The 22,881-nt window shown below is 37.4% G+C and overlaps 1 protein-coding gene and 1 pseudogene across 3 annotated transcripts; both read left to right on the top strand.

Moving 5' to 3' along the window:
• The first annotated feature begins 242 nt into the window (after positions 1-242).
• LOC104591462 (LOB domain-containing protein 25 pseudogene) lies at positions 243-2,575 on the top strand (annotated as a pseudogene). 2 transcript variants are annotated; one of them, XR_016085825.1, is made up of 2 exons: positions 243-654; positions 1,590-2,575. The product of XR_016085825.1 is annotated as an LOB domain-containing protein 25 pseudogene, transcript variant X2 (transcript). The 2 variants fall into 2 exon arrangements; XR_016085824.1 differs by having other exon boundaries at positions 254-654; positions 1,578-2,575.
• Positions 2,576-13,318: 10,743 nt separating this feature from the next.
• Positions 13,319-14,133, top strand: LOC104591464 (oleosin H2-like). The gene has a single exon (XM_010250305.3). The coding sequence runs from the start codon at positions 13,421-13,423 to the stop codon at positions 13,886-13,888; it is 468 nt and encodes a 155-aa protein (XP_010248607.1). The 5' UTR covers positions 13,319-13,420; the 3' UTR covers positions 13,889-14,133.
• The last annotated feature ends 8,748 nt before the right edge of the window (positions 14,134-22,881 follow it).

The following is a 22,881-nucleotide window of genomic DNA, read 5'->3' as shown; positions in this document are numbered from 1 at the left end:
AATTTTTTGCATTTTCATGTAAGCTTTTGTGTGTCTATATCTATATATATATATATGTATTCATTATACATGTTCTCCTTTGAAATTAGCATTGGATACCAAATGAAGATGGCCTTACCCTTTTCTTTTACTTGGTCATGTTAGATTGTTTTATTTTCTTCTTCTAAAACTTGTAGATAGATGAGATTTTTTTAGCTCTCTCTCTCTCTCTCTTTTCTTGGGGGGTAATACCCTAAAAGATTTTGTTTTCTCAAGATATGAGAAAATAGGGGAGAAGGAAAAATGGGTGACATCCCTTACCCTGATATTATAATAAACGCAGTGTCATGGTCATCCTTTTTAGTGTACCTCCCACTCTCCCATTTATTACCCTTGTCCTTTCTCTTCCATTCATTCTCTCACACTAAATGCTCTTTTCCTTCTTCCCCCATCTTCCCCCACTCTTTTGCTACTGAATTTGCAGGTCTCTCATTCCCAATTAGGGTTTCCCTTTTGAGAACTCACCTCTCCAATAATAAAAGCTCATAAACCTCTTGCTTTCAATAGCTAAAGCTTCTTTGATCTTGGAAGAACCAAGGAATACGTCCTGAACGAGCTTACATAAGGGAAAAGGTACTGCCCTTTTTCCTCTGATCAAGCGTAGATCACAAACAGGTAAACTTACGTAGCTTCTCTTTTCTTCCTTTCTTTCTTTTTCCCGTTTTTTACCACTTTAGTTTCTTTATTTTTGTTTGGTGGGTGTGCCAAGAGATACCCACGCGAGACTTTGCGTCTCAGTCTCTGATCTAGGGTTTGCCAGATGGAATCTTTATAGGTAGAATAAGTTCATATCGTTTTACTACAGTGGTGGAAAAATAATCATGGACGCGATTGCACCAGTCAGATCCCATATGTTCAACTAACCTCACACGGATACAATTTCCATATATAGTAGGAACTGAAACTGAATTCCATAAACCAAGGAGTCTGAAGACGTTGCGTGTGTTTCTGCAGAGAGAGAGAGAGAGAAGTGAAAGAGGGGGAGATGGTTCTGCATCTGGGTGTCAAAGGAGGAAAAATGAAAAGACAAAATCAGTGTCTAAATTCCACAAATAATGCATAAGGTTTTAATGGTTATGCTTGTATTATATATGTAACGAGAAAAATAGTCACGGAACAATGAAATGACAAAATCAGTCTCGACTTCAAGAAATATGGATGTTGCTTTGATAGCTTGAAGGGAAATAGAAGGAAAGGAATGGACAAAATTCGCCTTCAGATTGAAGAAAATAAATTATAGAAATTTTACGAACTGGGTTTTCTTTCCGAAAGTATACCAAAGAGAATCTGGTGGCAGCTCTAAACCCAAATTCCTTGCTAATTGCAATACAGCTAGAAATGAAAAATAGAAAATAACGAAGGAAAGTTTGGTGCAACTGGTTAGGTTTTACATGAAATCTCAACCATTTCAAACAAAATAAAATGGCCTTCATTTTTGTAAAAGCAAGAAAGAAGGAGAAGGAAAAGAAAAAAGAACACTTGGTGAATTTCCTAATAGTGTTTGGTGGATTGTTTTTATTTACTTTTTTTTTTTTCAGCATCGATCGTAGATGGCTTCATCCAGTTCTTCCGGCTCTCCCTGTGCTGCCTGCAAGTTCTTGAGGAGGAAGTGCTTGCCAGGTTGCATATTTGCACCCTATTTTCCACCCGAAGAGCCACAGAAGTTCGCTAATGTTCACAAGATCTTCGGTGCAAGCAACGTCACAAAGCTGCTGAATGAGCTCCTCCCTCATCAGCGAGAAGATGCAGTCAACTCCCTCGCCTACGAAGCCGAGGCACGGATGAAGGATCCCGTGTACGGCTGCGTTGGGGCCATTTCAGTCCTCCAAAGACAGGTTCACCGACTCCAGAAGGAACTAGACGCTGCTAATGCTGATCTGATCCGGTATGCTTGCAGTGAAATGTCCACCGCATTGCCCGCAACGCCGGGGACAGGGGTGGTTCCACCACCGTTGGCACATCGCCCGAGGCCTGCCGAATTTGGTAGAAGGATCGTTGATGGCGGAGCTTCTTTCTATCAGATACCTGGTTTTCCTCTTCCTTACTCTCCTCCATGGCCCGACACCTCTTCAGGAGATATTCATGATAGAGGAGAAGGCACTATCTGATGAATTTCAATGGGCTCCAGAAAGGGAAGACCTATCTAGGGTTTTTCCTCTCTCTCTCTCTCTCTCTCTCTCTCTCAATATACAAGGCCCCATGTGTGGATGACAATCTTCATGGTATGCTCTGCTATAGCTATAGTCTTAGCTTGATTATAGGGTACAATCTTTTTTATTAGCCAAAAACTTTTGGTGAATTTCGTATTTATGGTGTGAGATCCAACTACTTAAATTGATGGACTATCAGTGTTTGAACGTGTTATTGGGTTTTTAGGTGAAGCACTTGAACATGATTGGCCGTGATTGATTGTTTCATCCTTCTGTTCTTTGACTTGTGTGTCCTCAGTGCAATTCTGCAGCATGTGGAGTTCATGTTCTCTCTAGAGTTGTTTTATGCTCCTGATTATTATTATTATATTTTTATTATTGCTTTATGTCAAGAGGATTTCTATAGCTAATTAAGTCGACGATTATTATATTCTCACTTCCATTCTGAAAGATCACAGCCCTCGCTTCTCAACAAGAACAGTATACCTAATGACCTGATCCGTAGCCCACAGTACGAATTGGTTCAAATACCCAAATTCAATGTAAAGACTATGGATTGCACCCGATCGTCTCATCTATGTTCCCAAACAGATTTTCTTAATCGACAAGAATTCTTTTTCTCTTTCGTCAAGATTTAGTGACAACTATAACAGTAATGAAGAGAACCCACGTGTCAATCTGATCGAATGAAAAAAGATTACTTCGAGTTTATTTTTTGAGCTTCCACTAACTTATTTGATGGTTTACATATATATCTATATCTATATATATATATATAATATTTCTGGGTTCCTTCTATTCATTTGTTAATTTCCTCTCACTGACAGACAACTGGTACTGTGAATTTATTGACTTTCTTTCCTTCTTCTTCTTCTTCTCCTTTTCAGCTATATGTAGATCATATCGCTAGTGAATCTCAGCTCCACCTTCATTCCATCTTTTCATTTATCTGGAACAGTATGTCGCAGTTCCTTTACATTTATAGGACAGATAAATGGTTTTGTTCTTCCATGTGAGAATATGTCCACCATATCAGAGCTAGCTATTAATTAATTACATATGGATCGCAATTCATATATAACTGGGTTTTCACCTTCCCCCTTTTCCCCAACTATCGTTGCTGCCATCCACCACTTTTTCTCAGACAAAACAGTAATCTCTCTCTCTCTCTCTCTCTATACATATACATGCATGTTGCATGTAATTACATACAACAAATGTGCATATGTTTGCGCATTAATTATCAGAGGAAAAATATATACCACAATTTATCGGCTCTGTATCGAAAGGGTGCAGAGCTACCTCCATGTTTACCTTGCCGAAGTCTGAATCTATATGTACACGTTCGAGATCGCATACAGACGCACAGAGATATATGCAGGGATTTGACATGTATGAATGAGTTCAAAATTTCCTTATTTTCTTCGATCCATTCTCTTTGCTTCTCTCTCACGGGCAATCATTCGTAGTGTTTCATGGATAATTGAAGATACTCAACTAGTTTCCATTGGAAAAAACGATTGGTTCTTCTTCGCCTTGCCTTTGTCGTATCTCTCTCTCTCTCTCTCTACCCTCCTCTGTAGGTGAGAAAATAAAAATAAAAAAATAAAAGAAGAAGAAGAAGCTCTCTTGCCTCTGCATTCGAGACTTGAGAGTCCTCCAATTCCTCGGCCACCTTTATTGAAATCGTCAAAGAACTGCCTTTAATGAAGGAGGCCATGTCTGAATGTTTGAATCTTGGAGAATGAAATATCCATCTCTGAAAATAGTCAAAAATCAAAAATATCCTCGAAAAATAAATAAAAAATCATACGGAAAATTCATAAATGAATCTATAAATTTTTGCTGGGTTATTCTTTCTTCTTTAACTTTTTATACAGTCTGACGTTTGTACAAGGCCGCCCAGAATGGAGTATGGCTTTCTGAAGTTTTTGTTGGGTCTTCTTAAGAGTGAAACAGTTTCACTTGATCAGAATCCATCAGTCCCACTGAAGGAAGGAAAAAAGGACTTAAAAGAGCAGGTGAAAATAGTAAGTTAGGAAATGGACAAAACCTAATATGTGGGCCCATATTTGGCTATTCCCTGGAAATTGTTATTGCAGTTCCAGTTTACGACTACTGTGTAAATACACGAGACTGGAAGGATTGATGATTAAACAATGATTTTATCGATTTATTTTTTTAAGTTTGAAGAATTTCTGTGATGGTATGTGGCGAGTATGGCTCTTCTTTTTTTTTTTTTTTTTATTTGAACGCAATCTATTTGGTAGAGACTATGCTGATGTGGCAAATACAACATGATGTTTTTGTTATTTAAACTTTTTGATGCAATTTAGGATGTGACAATTCAAAAAAAAAAAAGAAAAGTAAAATCCCAATCTTACTTTTCAATTTGCCACGTCAGTGAGAGAGATGCACTGTTGCAATAATCCATAACACAAAATTCGAGGGTGGGCTTGTTGCCTTTGCATTTCTTGTAAGAATGGGCATCTCAAAGCATTATTTTTTATCGTTTGTTGAAAGGCTGATGTGGCAATGTTAAAAAACCCAGCTATGCCTATGCCAACCACCCGCTATGTTGATGTTGAATGACGATTGTGGTAACTGGCCAAGACAAATCATACTAGCAATTTGCAATCTCTCTCTCTCTCATCATTATAAAAGATTGGCTTGTAGTGATGTACTGTAGAGAAAAGTGATGAAAAGTTGTGAATAGTGTAAAATCAAGGGAGGTCACAATTTAGATAGTGTTTGAAAGCGTGAGTATGTTTTGGGATCAATTTTGAAAAAAAAAAATCGTTTACACTTGTTAAACATGTTTTTCACAAATAAATACATTCATATGTTTGGTAGTGCCATGTAATTAATTAGTAAGTAATATTAATGTTGTTTGGTAAGGTGATTTTCATTACCGTTTTTCATGTATGTGCACATATTACATCATTTTCTTATCGAGAATTAGGATGCAGGTAAGTGTCACATCGTATAGTCATGAGGGCAATGACTCTTCGATGCATGAATAAGAGGGATGCGATTTACGATGCATGCCCATTTTTTACCATTTTTTCAAAAATCACCTGAACCAAACAATCATGTAAGCGGTGAAAAGTGGAATCGCCTACATGGATCCCACGTAGCATCATTTTAAAAAAAAAACACCCACCATACCAAACATCCACTTAATTAACAAGGTCTACAGATATTTCGGCACCCCACTAATATGCTGCTATAGTGGATGTATCGATGGTCTGACCGGTTCAGGGTGTGGCGAAGACCTAAACCAATTGGCGAAAAAAATAAAAAAAATAAAACACCAAAATGAATATCAATTCGCCCAATATGCCCATACTGGCATATCAAGCGTATCAATATTTTGAACCTTGATTTGGATTTTTCAATGGTTTGGTCAAGTAAAATTAGTCAAAAGGGAATAAGCTCTTTGGCTTGATTCAAAGCATGTCTGGTAATGTATCGTCGTTTTAATTTTGTTTCTTTTTCTTCAGCTAATATTGTTGGTGAGATACAATCCAAAATATGAAATCATGCAATATGTTTGTGAATAGAATTAACCTTGAATTATTAAAACAATTTCAATAGTTTATTGGAATTTAGCAATATCTAGAATACATATGATATTATGATGGCATCCATACATATATCAACCGAGCAAACAACGTCACGAACAAACTGAGTATGGAGTATTTCATACCTCATCTCTTCTTGTCCTTAGGATCTACAGAGTTTATCTATCAATTGTAGTTGATTCTGGATTCAAAATCAGTATAAAAAACAAGTCCTAATATTTTCTCTTTTTCAGAAAGGCTACTTATAAGTTTCTCACTGTAATAATGATATATATGCATAGAGGCACCAAGCCAATACACAGAGTAATGGAAAGAGAAAATATTAAGAAGAATTTGGGTTAGGATCCAAACATGCTTTCCCCAATGCACCAACTTTTAGAGAAAACAGATCCTTTAATTCTTCCTAAAACATAGATTGTTGTTCCATTGAATGGAAGCGGCCATGGCCTTTGATTGTCAGAACTAGAATTTGGCGAATGACTTGCTCAAGGAATTAAGGAGCTCAAGTTGCTTTCACCAACAATAAAACAAGCCATCATCTCAACCACAAATTACCTAAGTTGCGTTTGGAATTGGTGTAAAAGTATATCGGTAATGTTTTACATTGAACTATGATTCAATGATTATTGCACTTTTAAAAAACGTAATGTGATCGGTATAAAGTTTTACATTAATTTTATCGATATAGTATTTATATCGATAATTGATATAAAATTTTACTTTTGATGAGGTTTTACACTAATTCACGACGTAAAATTCCACTCCTTCTAAACGTTGACAAAATTGAAGCGACATAAACTTTTACTTTTGATGAGGTTTTACACTAATTCACGACGTAAAATTCCACTCCTTCTAAACGTTGACAAAATTGAAGCGACATAAACTTTTACATCGATTCTTGATTTACACTGATTCCAAACAGTTAACGAATTTGTTCCTCCAGCTTAGCTTCAAGTATTGCATTTTATATTAGCTACATATATTCACTTTTTCAAGATTGGTCCACTTAGTTGCAACTTGCAAGATACCCTCTTGGTTTATGTTATGTTTCTAAGCAAACTATTTCAAGTTTGGAGCCAGGAGGCTCTTAGAGCTTTAAATTGTATATTTAAAAGATGACAAGTACCACATGTTCGTTGTCATCACTTGATGAAAGAAGCACTGTTGATTGCGGGGGGAGTCGCATTGATTTATCATGACACTTTAAGCGCTTGAAAGCTGAAGCTACCATTTGGCCTTTGAAGTAAAACAAATTATATAGCTTTCAAAATCAGCTCATTTTCTCACTTTCACTTTGTTTGATACGTGGCCAATTGCGAAAATCAGTTCTTTTGGCAGATTGATTACTAGTATTAATGATGAGTATAGATGATTATACTGATTATGATAATTAATTAACCACCGATAATCAACAGTATAATCAGAGAAATTAATCAACTTTTGGTTGAATTAATACCTTTTTTATATTTGAAGGAGTGCATGCCCAAGCACAAGAATCAAAGAATCTCTTATTGTTGTAAAGTTGTAGTTGTAATTGGGTGGTCCATGGTCTAGTCTTATATAGACGGGGTTAATGTTTTTATGGATGCGACAGGTTTGCTTTTTCATGTGAATATGTAGTCTGGTCCCAACTCCCCATCACCAAAAGGTATATTTTTTCAGCTCCAAAGCTTCAAAGTTCAAAGTAAGGTGGTGGTGAAGTCCTAACAAGTATGTATGTATGTGTATATGTCACATGATGGAGATGACCCGGTAATCGTCCACCCAGCTTTTGATGGCGCCGGCCCCGTTACCAAGTCTCCATGTATTTTTGCCATGTCGTCCGCTCCATCGCTATTCACGAGACAAGCTATAGCCTAAGACCCCATGACCCCATAGCCTTTAATCAGTCTCAACATATAGGCTTTCCTTTGCGCCTTGTTTTAACTGGAAAAAATCCAAATATTAAGGGCTAACTTCTTTTGGGAAAACTACAATCCAAGGTGCAGTATAGAGCCAAATCAGATTGTCAAGCATTAAAGCAAGCAAGTTTCGGCCTTTCCGGTTGGCCAGAGATCGTTCCTTCCTTTCTTATTCACTCAGTTATTGAAATTAGAGAGTGGACACGCCGGCCGGCCGGCAGAGTGACGAAGGTGAGGTCCACGTTACTGACAATGTGGGGAGATGATTCTCGAAGGTGTCTCGGTAATGAACGAGCTAGAGGCTTGTAGGTTGCATTCTTATCGATCGGCTCTAGCTATCAGTGCTGTAACTTGATCTCGTCTACTGATCGACAACCCTAACAAATTCAGTCGCAGCTGCTCTAGCTAGCAGATTGGACGACTTCGTTAAGTTGAAGCCTTGAAGGGAGAACGCGCGTAACATTAGTTCTCAGAAAACAAAGCCGTCGCTGGTCGCAGCCATGATCGATCATGGACGTCCCAGTTAAGAAACCACTGCTTATTGTTTCTGTAATATATAGACAAAAATGGATCGAATCGAATTCCATCCCACGGCCAAATTCAAATGACTAGCTATCTAGAGACCCTCATCACCATCCTCCCAAACTAGTAAATTTTGACTGACAGAGGATTCGATTTCGAACACATTATTACAAATACATGGTGCTCGTGCTCACTACGGTGTTCACAATAGAAAGAAGTACCAACTTCATTATGAGTTGCATACTTTGGCTCGTTGCCCCAAAAAAATTGCTGTGATGTCCATTTGACCATGCCATCCCTAGAATGAGCTAGACTGTGCCTAGCACCATTAACCAGAGGCCTTGGATATAATGCGATTGCGCCGCTTGGGAGTTGTGAGTAGTGACAAGCTTCATTCATTCCTCCGATTTACTACTCACTGTAATACCCTGTGTGACAGTATCATCAAACTCCAGGTATAATTATCATGTCGGCCGCCCTTTTACAAGTGAAGATCACCACCGTGCAATCTGTTGGATCATCCCACACAAAATCAATGGTCAAAGATGAAGGAGATCCGGATGAATCGGCTTGTGGGGTCACAAGTTAAAAACAGACACGCATTCCTGGTTTGTTAGAGCCTCTATATAATAAAAACAAGGACGAGTACAAATGGTGATAGTCAGAAAGGTTGATGTTGTCCAATCAACAACATTTTCCCTCGAGACTCAACAGAGTGTTTTTGTTGTTCTTCCAAAGAGGAATAGGGAAAATAAAGGAAAAAGGAAAAGATTGAGAAAATTAAAATATCTTAAAAGAAATGGGGTAAGTTGAGTTGGGATGAGATGTATATAAAAGGTGCGCATGTGACTGTCCTATACTAAATTTTAAAACAACAGACTCTCACCTTATCCTTATCTAGGTACCCTACGTGCTCCATAAAATCTGTGGGCCCTAACTAAAATGATTTAATAGATAGATAAATAGATAGATAGATGGGTTAAAAAAATAAATATTTGTTTTTCTTCCTTCTTTTCTTCTTATGCATTTAAGAGGCTTTTTCTGATCTCTTATATGGAATCAATCTCCTCCCTCAGTAAATCACTGCTGATTGGCTAACGAATATCGGTCACAACTCATCACAAGGGTTCAATAGATGTCTACCGATTTTCCTTGTATCTCTTTGAATTTGTAATATATTGACTATTGGGAAATGGCTCCTCTCTTCTCCGCTACCACTCTTGTTCTTGCCTTCTGATATTATTATCAAAAATATCGAGTTATCTGATGTATCACCTCTCCATAAAAAAGAAAAAAAAGAATTAATATGAATTGGATTTCAGTATTGAAACATTCAGTGAGTATACTGATAAGCTTGAATATATTGATACATATATTTTTAGAACTTTAAGGAATGTAAGATCTTTTATGGGGTCCTCTTATTATTATAAAATTAAAAAAATTAAAAAAATGTATCAATCATATTGATATGTACCATGGGTATGTATCCATGTGTATCGGTATTTTAATCCTTGCCCTCAACATACGATATAAATTATTCCAAGCAATCTTCTAAAACGGCTGTATTGAGTGTTTATACAGTGTGCTATAACAAGGGTTTGTCTACTAGACCAGTTTCAATTATTCATGGTTTTCAAAATTGGACCAGACTAGATGGTTGGACCGAAAAAACCGGGAACCAGTTAGGTGACTGGTTTCAGTTTTTCTTAAAACCGGAATTTCTTCAAAAATCATTGATTTTGGTCAACAAACCACTGACCCAAGTGGTTAACTGTTTGAACCGTTTAAATGGTTTTGACCATTTTTTAATTTTTTAATTTTTTTAAATCTTTTATTTTTTATCAAAATGGGCCGATCATTTGATTCGAACTGTCAGACCGTTTGACCCAGTAACCAGACCCCTGACCAGTTCGGTCTCCGGATCAGTTTTAAAAACCATGATACACATTCCTATTTAATAATAAAACTCCCATGTCCATCAAAGCATGAAAAGATAACCTCAATTTCAACATACACTACAATGATTAGGAATTTAGGAAATGAGAATTGGTCCATTCTAGATGATGAAATAGGGGGCAGGAAGAATTTATTCTACTGAATTTAATTGTAGTGAACTAGTGATTTGATAATTCACTCTTCAGTCTTGACTCTTCCATTAATTTCCAATCCTCACAGTCGCACTGACCCATGCAGATCAACCTGAGGCTGTATTTGATCGAGTACAAAGTGGGAAAAACAGTTCACCCATTTTCCCACACGAAAATAAATAATTAAGTGGAAGAAAACAGATAGATTCTAGAACTTACTCAAGTAATGTTGGTTTTTCAACCTACAACTATCATGAAAGAAAAGAAACCAAACAAGAAAAAAATATTAAAATGGGATGCACTTTTAAGAAAGCTTTTAGTAACGAGCAATGTTAGTGTCACGAGCCTTGTCCGAGACAAGACATAAACAAGGGTTATTTGAAAACGCATGGGGTCATATGATTCAGGAGCATGTTACCATCCAACTTGGTAACAAAATAACACCCTTTGATTATTCTTCCATATGTGACATATATTGGGAGAAAAATGATGTATTTGATCACCATGACCATGGATATATGTCAAATACATCATATGGTGATTTATACTATTTTAATTTTGATTAAGTTTATACTATTTTAATTTTGGTATCAAATTTCGTTTGGTGATTTAAACAATGTTTTTAATATATCAATCAAATTTATACTTTTCCTTTCGATATACGGGTCAATCTGTTTGACCCATGATGCTATAAATAAAATAATAAATGTTTATTAAGATAAAAAATCAGATAAAATTATTTATTATGGTTTTCCCCAATATTGACAGAGGACTACTGCAGTATTCTGATATGATAGAAGCAAGGAAGCTTTATCAATCACACAAAGGACCGTATGATTATAATCTTTGTATCTACAAAGCAACAGTTGGGATTTCAATTCTTAATCTCATTCTAATTTGCTAGTTTTATGTTTGAACTTTCAAATTTCAATGTTTTGAATTTATTGTCCATCTCTACACCAAATACAGTTGAAGGTTGATGTAAACAAAATAAAGTGATAGATTGAGAAAAAGTGAAAAAAAACTTTGCCCCCCACCCCCTCAAATCCATTCCCCCCACCCCCCACCCAAAACAAAAATCGTGGCTCCACTTTGGTCTGGACTCTCAAAGTTAAAAGTGAAAACATCAAAATAAAGAATTAAAAATAGTAAATCCTAGTTCTCAAAAGTGATTAGAATCAAGGATGTAACTGTAATTTTCAATTTTTTTTATTTTGTTTATGATTAAACTGTTAGACCACCCAGGTCAGCAGTTCTTTGACTCAATCAACAGTTTTTGAAAAAGCGGGTTAAATGATAAATGGGATCCATTATATGACCAATTACTAAGTTGAACGGTTGAATTATGTAGGGCAATGATGTTTTTTACGAGTCCAGATCTCCTGCCTAAATGGGATCCATTATATGACCAATTACTAAATTGAACGTTGAATTATGTAGGGCAATGATGTTTTTTACGAGTCAAGATCTCTTGCCTACAAGAATTCGCAGTCACATATAAAGAATATTTCATCCTTTGCATAGTATTATATAAGGGAAGATGTTCTCAATTCACGGGGAATAGTGTGTTATGGGTAGACGTGGGCAGGATTCTCGTGATCAGAAGAGCCAGACTGATTTTTTACACCTTGGATTTAAGTGCTAGTTAGGACTTGGGACAAAGTTGAGGGGGGAGTTGTTATTTGGGAGAGCTTTTGGCTTTGCAAAACTCACCCCAACTGGACAGCTTATGCCCATTTAGTTAAAAAAAAAAAAAAAGACTTTTTATTCGAGCTTTTTGTTAATAGCTTGTATAAAATGGTTCGATGAAAGCCACATTTGATATGTAGATAATCCAGTTCAAGCTAAGTTCAAGTAGCTTGAGTGGGGATTAGCATTCGATTTTTTTTTATTAAACAAATAAATCAAAATTTTAGAGACCGAACTTATAATTGAAAAAAAAAACAATGAAAACCGATTTAAAATAAAATTGAAATAACCAAATCAAAATTTTTAGTTTGATTTTTCAGTTAAAAATGAATTTTATTATACTATATATTCAATTAACCAATGTTCTAAACCTAAACGCAAATCAAAACCAATGTTCACTCGTAGTGAATTGAGTCAAGATTGGAGTTTCTTAATTAATACTTGGCTTGAAACGGCTCAAGAGAGCCTAATCAAGTATTTAATAAAATATTAGTTAAGTTTAAATAAAGTTTCGAACAGTGTAGTATATCGACTCGGCTCCACTCTATTACACCCCTGCATATATCTATGATGCGGATAGCAGAAGAACTTTGGCCAATCAAAACCTGTGAATTTTGTTGAATATCAGCTGATTTGTTGCTACTTTCTACTTTCATGATATATACAAGTAAATTGGTTATAAGTTTTTGGGGTATATCAGTAAATCTATAATGCCGGAAAGGTAAAATGTTTTCCCTGTCGGAACAATCGAAGAACTGCAATGACCACTGTATTGAGTATTGACTCCACAGACCATCAATCTAGTGGTGGACCATTTGAATTTGAATTGGTCATACAAGTCAAACTCGACCGGAAGCATGCAACTATACTCCACTGTCCACTTCTTATCGGAATTTTGGCCGGATGATTCAACAACAACCAACCCTTCGAAGCTCGAAAGGACGCAACATCAGGCGTTCAAGTCCCATCTCATCCGCTTCTGTACAAGGAGCGATGATTTAGGCTGATCTGATCGTCCAAAACCCAGCCCTTTAATTAATTTAAGGGAAGCGCGCGGGCTATCGATGCTTGATAATCCGACATCTGTTCTGGAACGTTCTCGAGTTGGGGTCGTCGTTTGGAAAGAACCCAATTCCGAATTGGTTGCAGAAAGCATCATACTGTACTGAACACAGATATATGTGGCAAGTGGCAACAGATTCAATTCTCTCTCACCTCTTTCCGACCTCAGTCAGAAAAAACTTGTTTCTCATGCAAGCCTTTAATCCCCAACTCACAGCCACGTATCCGCATGTTTCAACGTGTCTATCCTTCTCTTTCTTTAAATACACAAACAAACTTGTATCAGTCTGTCGTATCTCTCTCTGCAAGAAAACCCAGCTTCCCCAAAACTTACCTTGTAACCCAATCTCTGATCTTCTGGTTCACAAAACCATCAATCAGTATCAATGGCGCAACTCCTAGCCAATTCCCAATATCCGGTTAAGACCATCAAGGGCCTTCTCCCAGATAAAAGACCCTCAAACTCCCAAGTCCTAGCCGTGGCCACGCTGCTACCCATTGGTGGTTTCCTACTCACCCTTGCCGGAATAACCCTAATCGGCACGATCATTGGCCTGGTGGTGGCGACACCACTCTTCGTGATTTTCAGCCCGGTGTTGGTGCCATCAGCTATCACCATCGGTATAGCGGTGATGGGGTTCCTCACGGCGGGTGCCTTGGGGCTGGCTGCGTTGTTGTCTGTGTCTTGGTTGCTGAATTACTTGCGTGGGACGGGAGGGACAATGACTGAGAACTTGGATTATGTGAAGCAGCGCATGCAGGATACAGCAGGATACGTGGGTCAGAAGACGAAGGACGTCGGCCATGGGATCCAGAGCATGGCCCAAGGAAAGAACGTAACAAATGGAAGGTGAAAGAAAGACAAAGAGAGAGAGAGAGAGAGAGAGAGAGAAGGGTGGAGGAGGGCTTTGTTTGGACATGGCGGGGAGGGGAGGGAATTGACTGTTCAAGGGGGTTTTGTTTGTTTTTGGTTCAATGGTCGTTTCAAGGGTTCAGGCTATATCAGTAGGTAGTTGGTTGTATGATATCAGAATTATGTTGAAGCATAGACCTTGTTATTATGATGTTGTTTTAATTGAAAGTGAGTGTTTTGCTGGTAGACACTGATAGAAAGAGATTGATTTGGTTGATGAGCTTGTTTTCTTTCCTCCCACAGTCTGAGGCTCTGTGGGAGTGACGTGCGTACCAGAGGCTGAGGCTGAGGCTGAGAGAGAGAGAGAGAGTCTAATGTATCGTGTACAGACAATGCAATAAGTAGGTAGTTGTGTCAACGTAACCTCGAGATGTGGTTACGTAAGTATGAAGATGTCAAAGTTAATGATGGTGTAGCTTTCATAGGTCGACCAGCCACATGGAATTGCGTGGGCAACGCGGTAGGTTGGGTTGGGTTGTGACGGAGAACAAGTAGTCGATAGAGAGAGGTAGGGAATTCATGACTGACTCCATTTGGTGATGGCACTGGTGGTGGATCCGTGCCATCTCCTCCTGGGCTTCTGGTACTGTTTGATCATTTAGCGTGGCGTCATTGTACCAATAATCAATCTGGCAATCTGTATCTGGCAACAAGGAAAGGAACATGCAATATTGCATGCCTCTCCCTCTCCCTCTCCCCCTTGATAGCTTAGCTTGAGTTCAGCCTTGAAACTTGAAGGAGAGTCCCAACTCCCAAACCCCCCAATCCACCGTGCATTGGGAATATTTTTCGTGGTGAAAAATAACTAATAAGTACGGGAGAAAGTATGATAGGATGTGCATGTGATGCGCCAGATGTGAGCAGCAGATCCGGTCTCGAGAGAGGTCAATTTCATAATGAGCAACAGCAGCAGCAGCATGAGCATTCAGCGGAATTTGAGGGGTCCGTTCGATGTTCGAACAGAAACATTCATTTCTTGCCAAACCTCGCGCATCTGAAACGTCTAGTCATCTCTCATGGTCATGGGGCTAAAGAGGGTATGACCGCATGAGTGAAGGGAGAGGGTTCCCCCCCACCCCAAAATTAATCATTAACTCCCCCACACGCCACACCTGACCTCGTCTTGCTCGCTCAGGCGTTCAGCACTTCAGCTGGCGTGGCAAAGGAACAACAGCCGGGATTTACGCTCTGAAACAGTGCTTGATTAGGCAGCTCGTTTTAACAGTAATACTAATTCCCTGTTTAATGCCAAATGCTGCTAATCCCCATCTCCTCCCAACCGTAACTGACGGAACAAGTCCTCAGGAGAACGGAATGTTACATTTTCACCAATGTCCTAATTTCCTATTACTTTTTGGATATATAAATAATAAATAAATTTTTAATTATTAGATTAAGATATGTAAAAATACATAAACTATTCATTATTTTTCACATGTAATTCAAAATATTAGTCTAATATAATACTCTATTTGTCCAATTATTTGACTAAGATATGTATAAATACACAAATTATTAATTATTTTTTACATATAATGCAAAATATTAATCTAATATCATACTCTATTTGTACCTGTTTGGATTGTAGAATCCCTAAATCTGTTTTCGCTTCAAAACGTGTCCTTCAAATAAAAAAACTCACCCCGCTGGATTGGGTATGGCTAAGGAGTTCAGCTTGGGCCAGTGCAACGTCCTTCAAACAAACGGGTATAGGTAAAGAGTTCAGCTTTGGTCTGTAACGCCCGTTCGAACAGTTTTTATAACTTTACATACGCAAGATTGTAAGAGGATATTCAAACATGATGTGAGAATTGGCTTGCACTGACCGAAGCCAAACTTATGGGTAGGGTAGCAATTGCCATACGTGAATTGGGATCTGCGCCTCACGGATCGTGCTTCACACCGACCCAATGCACCAGGTGTGAGGAGCAGGTCAATGTAAGGCGCACTGTGTGAAGAGCAGATTCAGATCCGGACTCATAGAACGTGCCTCAGCCGTGGATTGAGGCTTGTGAGGAGCAAACCCGGATTCACTGAACCCGCTCGTTGCCATCCATTCATGAATGGTACACAACCATAGTTCTACTTCTACACAACATTCTTATTTAGTTTCGTGCTTGTCGGATTTGAAAAGGGAGTTTGGTTCCATCTAATCCGGCTGGACCCTGGTTAAGACCCAATGGATCTTGTTAAAAAAAGTGGTGTCTTAGGTAATAGCGCTAGAATCTATCGAAAAAAAAAAAGGCAAAATGGCTACATGTAAGTACAGTACGTTTACAAGATATCCGTATGGAGTTGGATTAGACTAGGGACCATAGGCCTCTCAGTCTCGTATCAGCATCAGAACGGAGCAGGGCTTGTCCGAATCCGAATACAATCCGAACTCAACTTTGGATCCCGAGTTGTAGCCTTTCTACGACTACGGTATGTGGATGGATGGATGGATGGATTGTTGGACTGAGTTCTAGCCTCATCCCATGCCCCCCCATTCACGAGATGGTTCGTACGTCGTAGCAGCATATAATCTGGCAATCCAAGAGTACAGCGTAGAGCCACAAACTGTGGAGTACGACTTGTATGTTGCCACTAAATAAATAATATAATAATAATAATAAATGCTAAAAAGAACGAATGTCTCCCAGCAAAAAATTCATTCAGATTCAATAGTAATGGATTGGACGACGAAAACAAGGCAGGCGTTAGAATGAATTCCGTGCAATTCTACCCAAAGAAAACGAATGAATTCCGTGCGATGTATGGTCTATGGTGTAGTAGACAAATATTAAAAACAAAAAAAAAAAATAGTGGAAAATAAAGGACACTTATTTTGATTTTGTCATAAGAACAGTTTTAGAGCTTTATTGGGTTTTGGTGCTTTGATTCAAAATAAGATTTTTTTTTTTTTTGTGTGTGTGTGTGCAAAACAGGAGCATTTGCTGATAACATTCAAGAGAAAATAATGTAAAATATTAAAATATACATTAAAAACAAAAATAGTGAAAATAAAAGACACTAATTTTGATTTTATCGTAAGAACAGTTTTAGTCTTTCACAGCTTTATTGGGCTTTAGATGCTTTGATTCAAATAAGAATTTGGTTTTTATTTTGTGCAAAATAGGAGCGTTTGCTCCTTTTATAAGGGCCAAAATTATCTCAAAATCTTGACCACGACAAAGCCCTATCCCTATTAAGGTTTTGAAGTTTTGTTTGGAGAAGTTTATCAGAATCAATCAGGGATTCAGGGCGTATCAACAAAGCTCTATTGACTTAATATTTTTAAGGCCCCATTTGCTTTTCAAAAAGTTACTTACATAGTAATTGCACTTATCATTATTAAAAGGGATAATTTTATTACATCTAAGTGTTGCCAACCTTTTTTACTCACCTAGGAGATGAGTGCCACTTATCCAAGGAAAATAACTTTTCCATGAACCCCATATAAATCTAAAAAAAGAACATGAATATCTCAATCATGGAAGCCAAAATTCTATTGACCCAACTTCCCCCTTCTCAAAATCCAAAAAATGAGTGTGCCCTAAGGTGCATTGGGGCATTATCAATACACCACAATAATGTGTTAGGGCCATGGTTTTCAAAATTGGACCGAACCAGACGGTCGGACCAGAAAAACCAATAACCGGTCAGCCACCTAGGTCTAGTTTTATTAGAAACCAAAAATTTGAAAAAAAAAACATTGAAAAGTCAAAAAACTGTTGACCCAGGCAGTTGGATTGCTAAACCGTTTGACCCAAGCAGCAGTTCACGGGATAATATTTTTATTTTTAATGTTTTAAATAAAAAAACAAAAAATAAAATACCAATTATATCCCAACCAGTTCAATTTTCGAATCCCAATCCCTTATTCGGTTTAGCCTTTAGGATTATTTCCCGAGTTCCCTCCTCACTCCTCAATCCTCTCAAGTCTCAACCCTCACACCCTACCACCTGTAGCGGCCATCAACTCCAACATCTGACGGTGACACACACCGACGGCAACCGACAAACTTGCAGCAACGAAAAGATTCACCAGACACCAACACTTGCAACGGCGGACGGCGAGATTGCAGTGGCACTCGGCATTGGGCATTGGAGAGTAAGCCCACTGTCAAACACTCAAACTTCTTGGAGCAGCACTTGCAGGCTTGCAGCGACAACTTTCCTGCGACCAAGCCCCACTACACGAGCCCACCGGCGACAAATCCCTGAAGGTATAATTTTTTTTTGTGATTTAATTGATTTTTTTATTTTTTTTGGTTCATTTGGTTCATCAACCCTTGTTTGTTCTTCATTTGGTTCATCATTTTGCTTTGGACCTGCTAGGCAAAGGCTTTTAGTGAATACTTTATAATTAGGAGCAGCAGACAATACGTTCATAGATTACAAATCAACACATTCTTCTTCTTCTATCCTTCTTATTCTTCGTTTCCTATGAAAAAACAGGGTCTCATCCTACATTTTTTCTGAATTTTCTTTATTTTTTTCTTCTCAAAATATGTTTTGATATGAAATTTATGCTTTCTTCTCAAAATATGTTCAAACAATTTTTTCTGAACTGATATGCTTTTTTCTTCTCAAAAAAACAGGTGCTCATTACATATTCTTGCTTACATATGTTTTCTATATTTTTTTGGAATTTTTGAAATTTTTTCTGTATTTTTTGTATTTTATTTAAATCTCTATGGTATTTTTTATTATATATAAATATTTTTTGCTTTTTTATTTATTTATGACATCACGAGTCGAACCACTCGACCCGGACGGTTGAACCGCCAAACTGGAAAACGGTGCCCTAACTGGTTTGGTTTTAAAAACCATGGTTAGGGCCATTATTTAACATTTTCAAAAAAAAAATGTACCACAAAAGTTTTTTTAGCTTTTTTTTTTTAACGTGTTAGGGCCATCATTTAACATTTAAAACCAAAAGCTTTGGGGAAAGCCTTAAAAAAACACCATGATTTCTTTCTCATTTCTCTGAAACTCATCACGACTTTTCACAACTTATAGAGAGCTATTAGTGAGTTTATGCTAAGTTTTCCATTAGATAACCGTTATTAATAGAAGTCATTCATGTAAGCACCTAAATATTTTAAATGACCAAATTACTCTTGAATGACCAGTCAAGCTTATAAAATATTTTCATGACAAAATTGCCCCCGACTTGAGTCTGAACCCACACCAGCCGGGTAATGTTATCACAAAAATATCTAATAAGGTTGATTGATCATTCTGAATAGTTTGGTCATATAAAATACTTACATGCTTATATGAACAGCTTCTATTAATGATCACAAACGGTGATTTAATGGAAATTTTAACAGAATGTGAGCTTTGTACAATAAAACTCATTAACGGGGAACTCTCTGGAAATTTTAAAAAGCCATAATGAGTTTAAGGGAAATGCAAAAAAGCCATAGTGAATTTTAGATAATAGCATATCAACCACCTAAAAATTTGGACTTTAGATCAGGGAGAGTGAACGAAGAGGTACTATTCTCCCATCTATGAATTCTTGTTAAGATTTAAGAATGCAATTCATTAAATTAAAACAAATTCGTGGAAAGATTATACGGGAGATGATGGAACAAGACAAACAGGCCCATATTGTTATGCCAAACAGATCCCTCAATCTCATTCTGTTTTTCCCTCAACACGGAAATGAGTTGGTGGTCTCAACATAGAACATTGCCTCCACTTACTCTGTAAAGTGTAAATACATCCCAAATCAAACCCATAAACCATAATACCAAACAAGTACCTTGTAAAGTTGTAATATTGGTTCCGTTCTCCAGCAGAGAGGCCAATGGCGGTATGGCACCAGTGGATACTTCTACAGTGAAACTTGTTAATGGAGGAGAGAGAAAGTAGAGAACTCCTTTCCAGGGCATGTGGTTTCAATGCGTCTTGTCTGGATGTCAGAAAGCAGATTCCCAAGTGATGACTACACACACAGTTGTAGAGCATGATACCTTGTCAGGGATTGCTCATCTCTTGTCTGCTCAGTTAAGTCAAATTGTGAGCTTAGGTGGAAGATTATAGAAGATCCAGCTTCTATAGGTTGGATGGGTGCTGTTTGTGCACATGGAGATCTAAGGAACTCACACCCTCAAGGTCGGTGAAGTACCATTTATTCGCAATGAAACTATCTAAAAGTTAACTTTTTGACATTTATGAAGCCAGCCATACAAGTTCATCAAAATTTCCCAAGTTCAACCCAATTGGATGTCTAAAGTAATTAATATCAGTATATTTGGGGAGTGTGGTATTAAATTCAAACATTAGATAGATGATATGCTTCTCTTGATTATGTTCTCAGGAAGACGACACAAATGGTCAACAAATCATTGGCATAGTGTCATCGGTTACTTTACCTTCAATAAGCATATTGGTACTTGGTGGTCTCCAGAAGCCTCAGTTGCAGCCAGGAGAACCCTCCTTGCAAAACCAAAGCCTCCACAGAGAAAACCTGGCTGTGGGTCAGAAAGCTTAGTCCAGTTCTAGGACCACATCAACCATGTAATGCAGAACTGAAATGTATCAGATACAGTATTTCAGTTGTGACTTTTAATAGCAAAAGTATACAAATTGGCATTGGCTTCAGAGTGAAGCTGCATAATTATACAGACATGATTGCTTTTCTGTGTAATGGAAGAGCAGGCCTGGGAAGCCTCACTAACCCATATATTCTGCTAATTACTTTTGTCATTTTCTTTGTCCCTGGAATTTCAAGCACAGAACTATACGTAACTTTGGTAACAGGAAGTTACAATTAAAAAGATAAAATCTTACTAGTCCAAGGAGTTCTTTTCAGAGCTTCAGGTGTTGATAAATCATATAAATGTGGTAAAGAGTCATCAGGATCAAGTCCAAAAGGCCATGATCAGCAACAAGACCCTGGGCAAAACATTTCTACTAATAAGACTTGTTTAATAGGTGGAGCTGTTTGAATATGCTAGTGGATCTATGAGCATGTTCATAATGGTTCACCTAGTGAGCATCTTCATGACCCATAATTAAAAGATATCGATAAACCAAAGGTGAACAAATCTTTTACTAATCAGGAAAAATATTTCATCATTTGTTACATTGATATAAAATGTAAAGATGGTGTCAAATGAATGGCTTACAACAGATCAAAGTCATAATTATCTGTGCGCCCCAGGAAGACTAACCAAATTAAGGACAACTTCTAGAATCCCCAAGTGAATTTGTTATATCATTTCCCTCAACAAGGACAGTCTTGTCCCTATAATTTTTCTTATTGCACAACAAACACCAATATCAAGGTTTTCCTAAACAAACCAAAATTTTGGCATTTCAATCCTCCTCAGAGAAATGAAACTGAAAGAAAATTCTATGTTCAGTGTAAATTTTTATTTGAAGGCCCTTTTTTTTTCAAATTTCCTCATCACATCTAGGTAGGGGTGTAAATCAGGTATCTTATATTCTGATTTGAAGAATTTACAATGCATCAGGCCCAGGCCCCTCCAAAATAACATTATGTGTTCCACAGGACCATTAATTTTTTAGAAGAAAAACTATCCATTAGTAAAAGATACCCAGCCTATTTAAGTAAACATCTTAGCTCCAGTACAAGGACCAAAACTTAAAGGACATTTGGGCCTCACAGCAATACCAACAGATTATTGAAAAACAAATCCTTGTTAAATAATTATATGTTATAACTGCACAGATCAACGTCTACCAAACATTGTCTACAGTTCCAAATCAAACAAAAGCATAAAGTATGCTGGTAAGAGTCAATTAGAGAACATGAACAAGGAAATGTATGCAAAAATACTTCTGTAAGAAGTGGTCCTCTGACTGGTATGGTACAAATACATCGCATGCAGGAGATTACACCCATCATTTGATGCCTCCCATCCAGAAAGATCTCATTCATAAGGAGGGAAATAATAAGTAGTTTCCACCATCCAAACTATTGCACTAATTCATAAAGAAGGCAAATAATAATGAATGCTCTTTTTTGTTCCCCAATTTAGAGAAGCTGGTGAATTTAAGTTTTATTTTTTTCTAGTAAATAACTTACAGGTTAGAAAACTACAAGAATTAAACTGGCATAGCATACCTTACCTTTTCTCAAAAAATATTTGATATAGATATCCTAGTTCCAACAAACTCCCAACTTCATGATTATACGTCTTGTTGTGCACAATGGAGGGAAGCTTATTCCTGTCCTCAAATTCTAAAGCAAGCATTTTTCCATGTACACATATTGTACAAACATATACAAGTAGGCATTTTTTTATACATCCATATCTCCTCGTTATCCACCATGACCTATCTCTCTCTTCCAGATCATAGAAACTTCTAGGCAGTATTTTATTTAAGATGCAGTTAACCAACCAGATATGAAAGAAATTGTTCTGACACTATTGGATCCTGCTCTCCTCGATAGATTGGGAAACATCACTTGGAGGGAGAAGCAAGATGTCCAATGGGTTATTCTATAGAAGATGATAAGTTTATCCATACCAAGGAGTCTTCAAAAGCAGTAATATGCCTCGTCTAAAGACAACTCAACCATGCTTTAGAAACACACGGATATGTGTTTCTTTTTTTTTTAATTCACTGAGAGATTCAACATATAAGCCATACCCATAGTTTTTCTATTTGGTATAACTGCACACTAAAATTACTACCATGATCAAAATTTACTTGGTACAAGAAAGAAAGACATACAAACTAAAAGCAAGACAAATAGTTGTAACAGGCTTGAAATAATTAGAGCATTAGTGGTGTTTGAATATTGATCAAAAAAACTAATGGCGTTTCAATTTGTCTTATACTATAAAAGAAAGTTTGCCCTTAATACATCTATTGCAAAGAATGAAGGGAAGAATGAAATAACATGATTTAGGCTAAGAAATATGTTATGGTCATACTGTAACATCAGAGTCAACAGTACTAGGTTCA

This window comes from Nelumbo nucifera, chromosome 4 (assembly GCF_055504915.1).
Source record: "Nelumbo nucifera cultivar China Antique chromosome 4, China Antique-T2T, whole genome shotgun sequence".
Taxonomy (NCBI): Eukaryota; Viridiplantae; Streptophyta; class Magnoliopsida; order Proteales; family Nelumbonaceae; genus Nelumbo; species Nelumbo nucifera.
Note: the sequence above shows the minus strand (reverse complement) of the source record. Positions and strands in the feature narration are given on the sequence as shown.

What these genes read in the sequence shown, in the direction of transcription:
- LOC104591464 (XM_010250305.3), top strand. Translation starts at nt 13,421, where the DNA reads ATGGCGCAACTCCTAGCCAATTCCCAATATCCGGTTAAGACCATCAAG.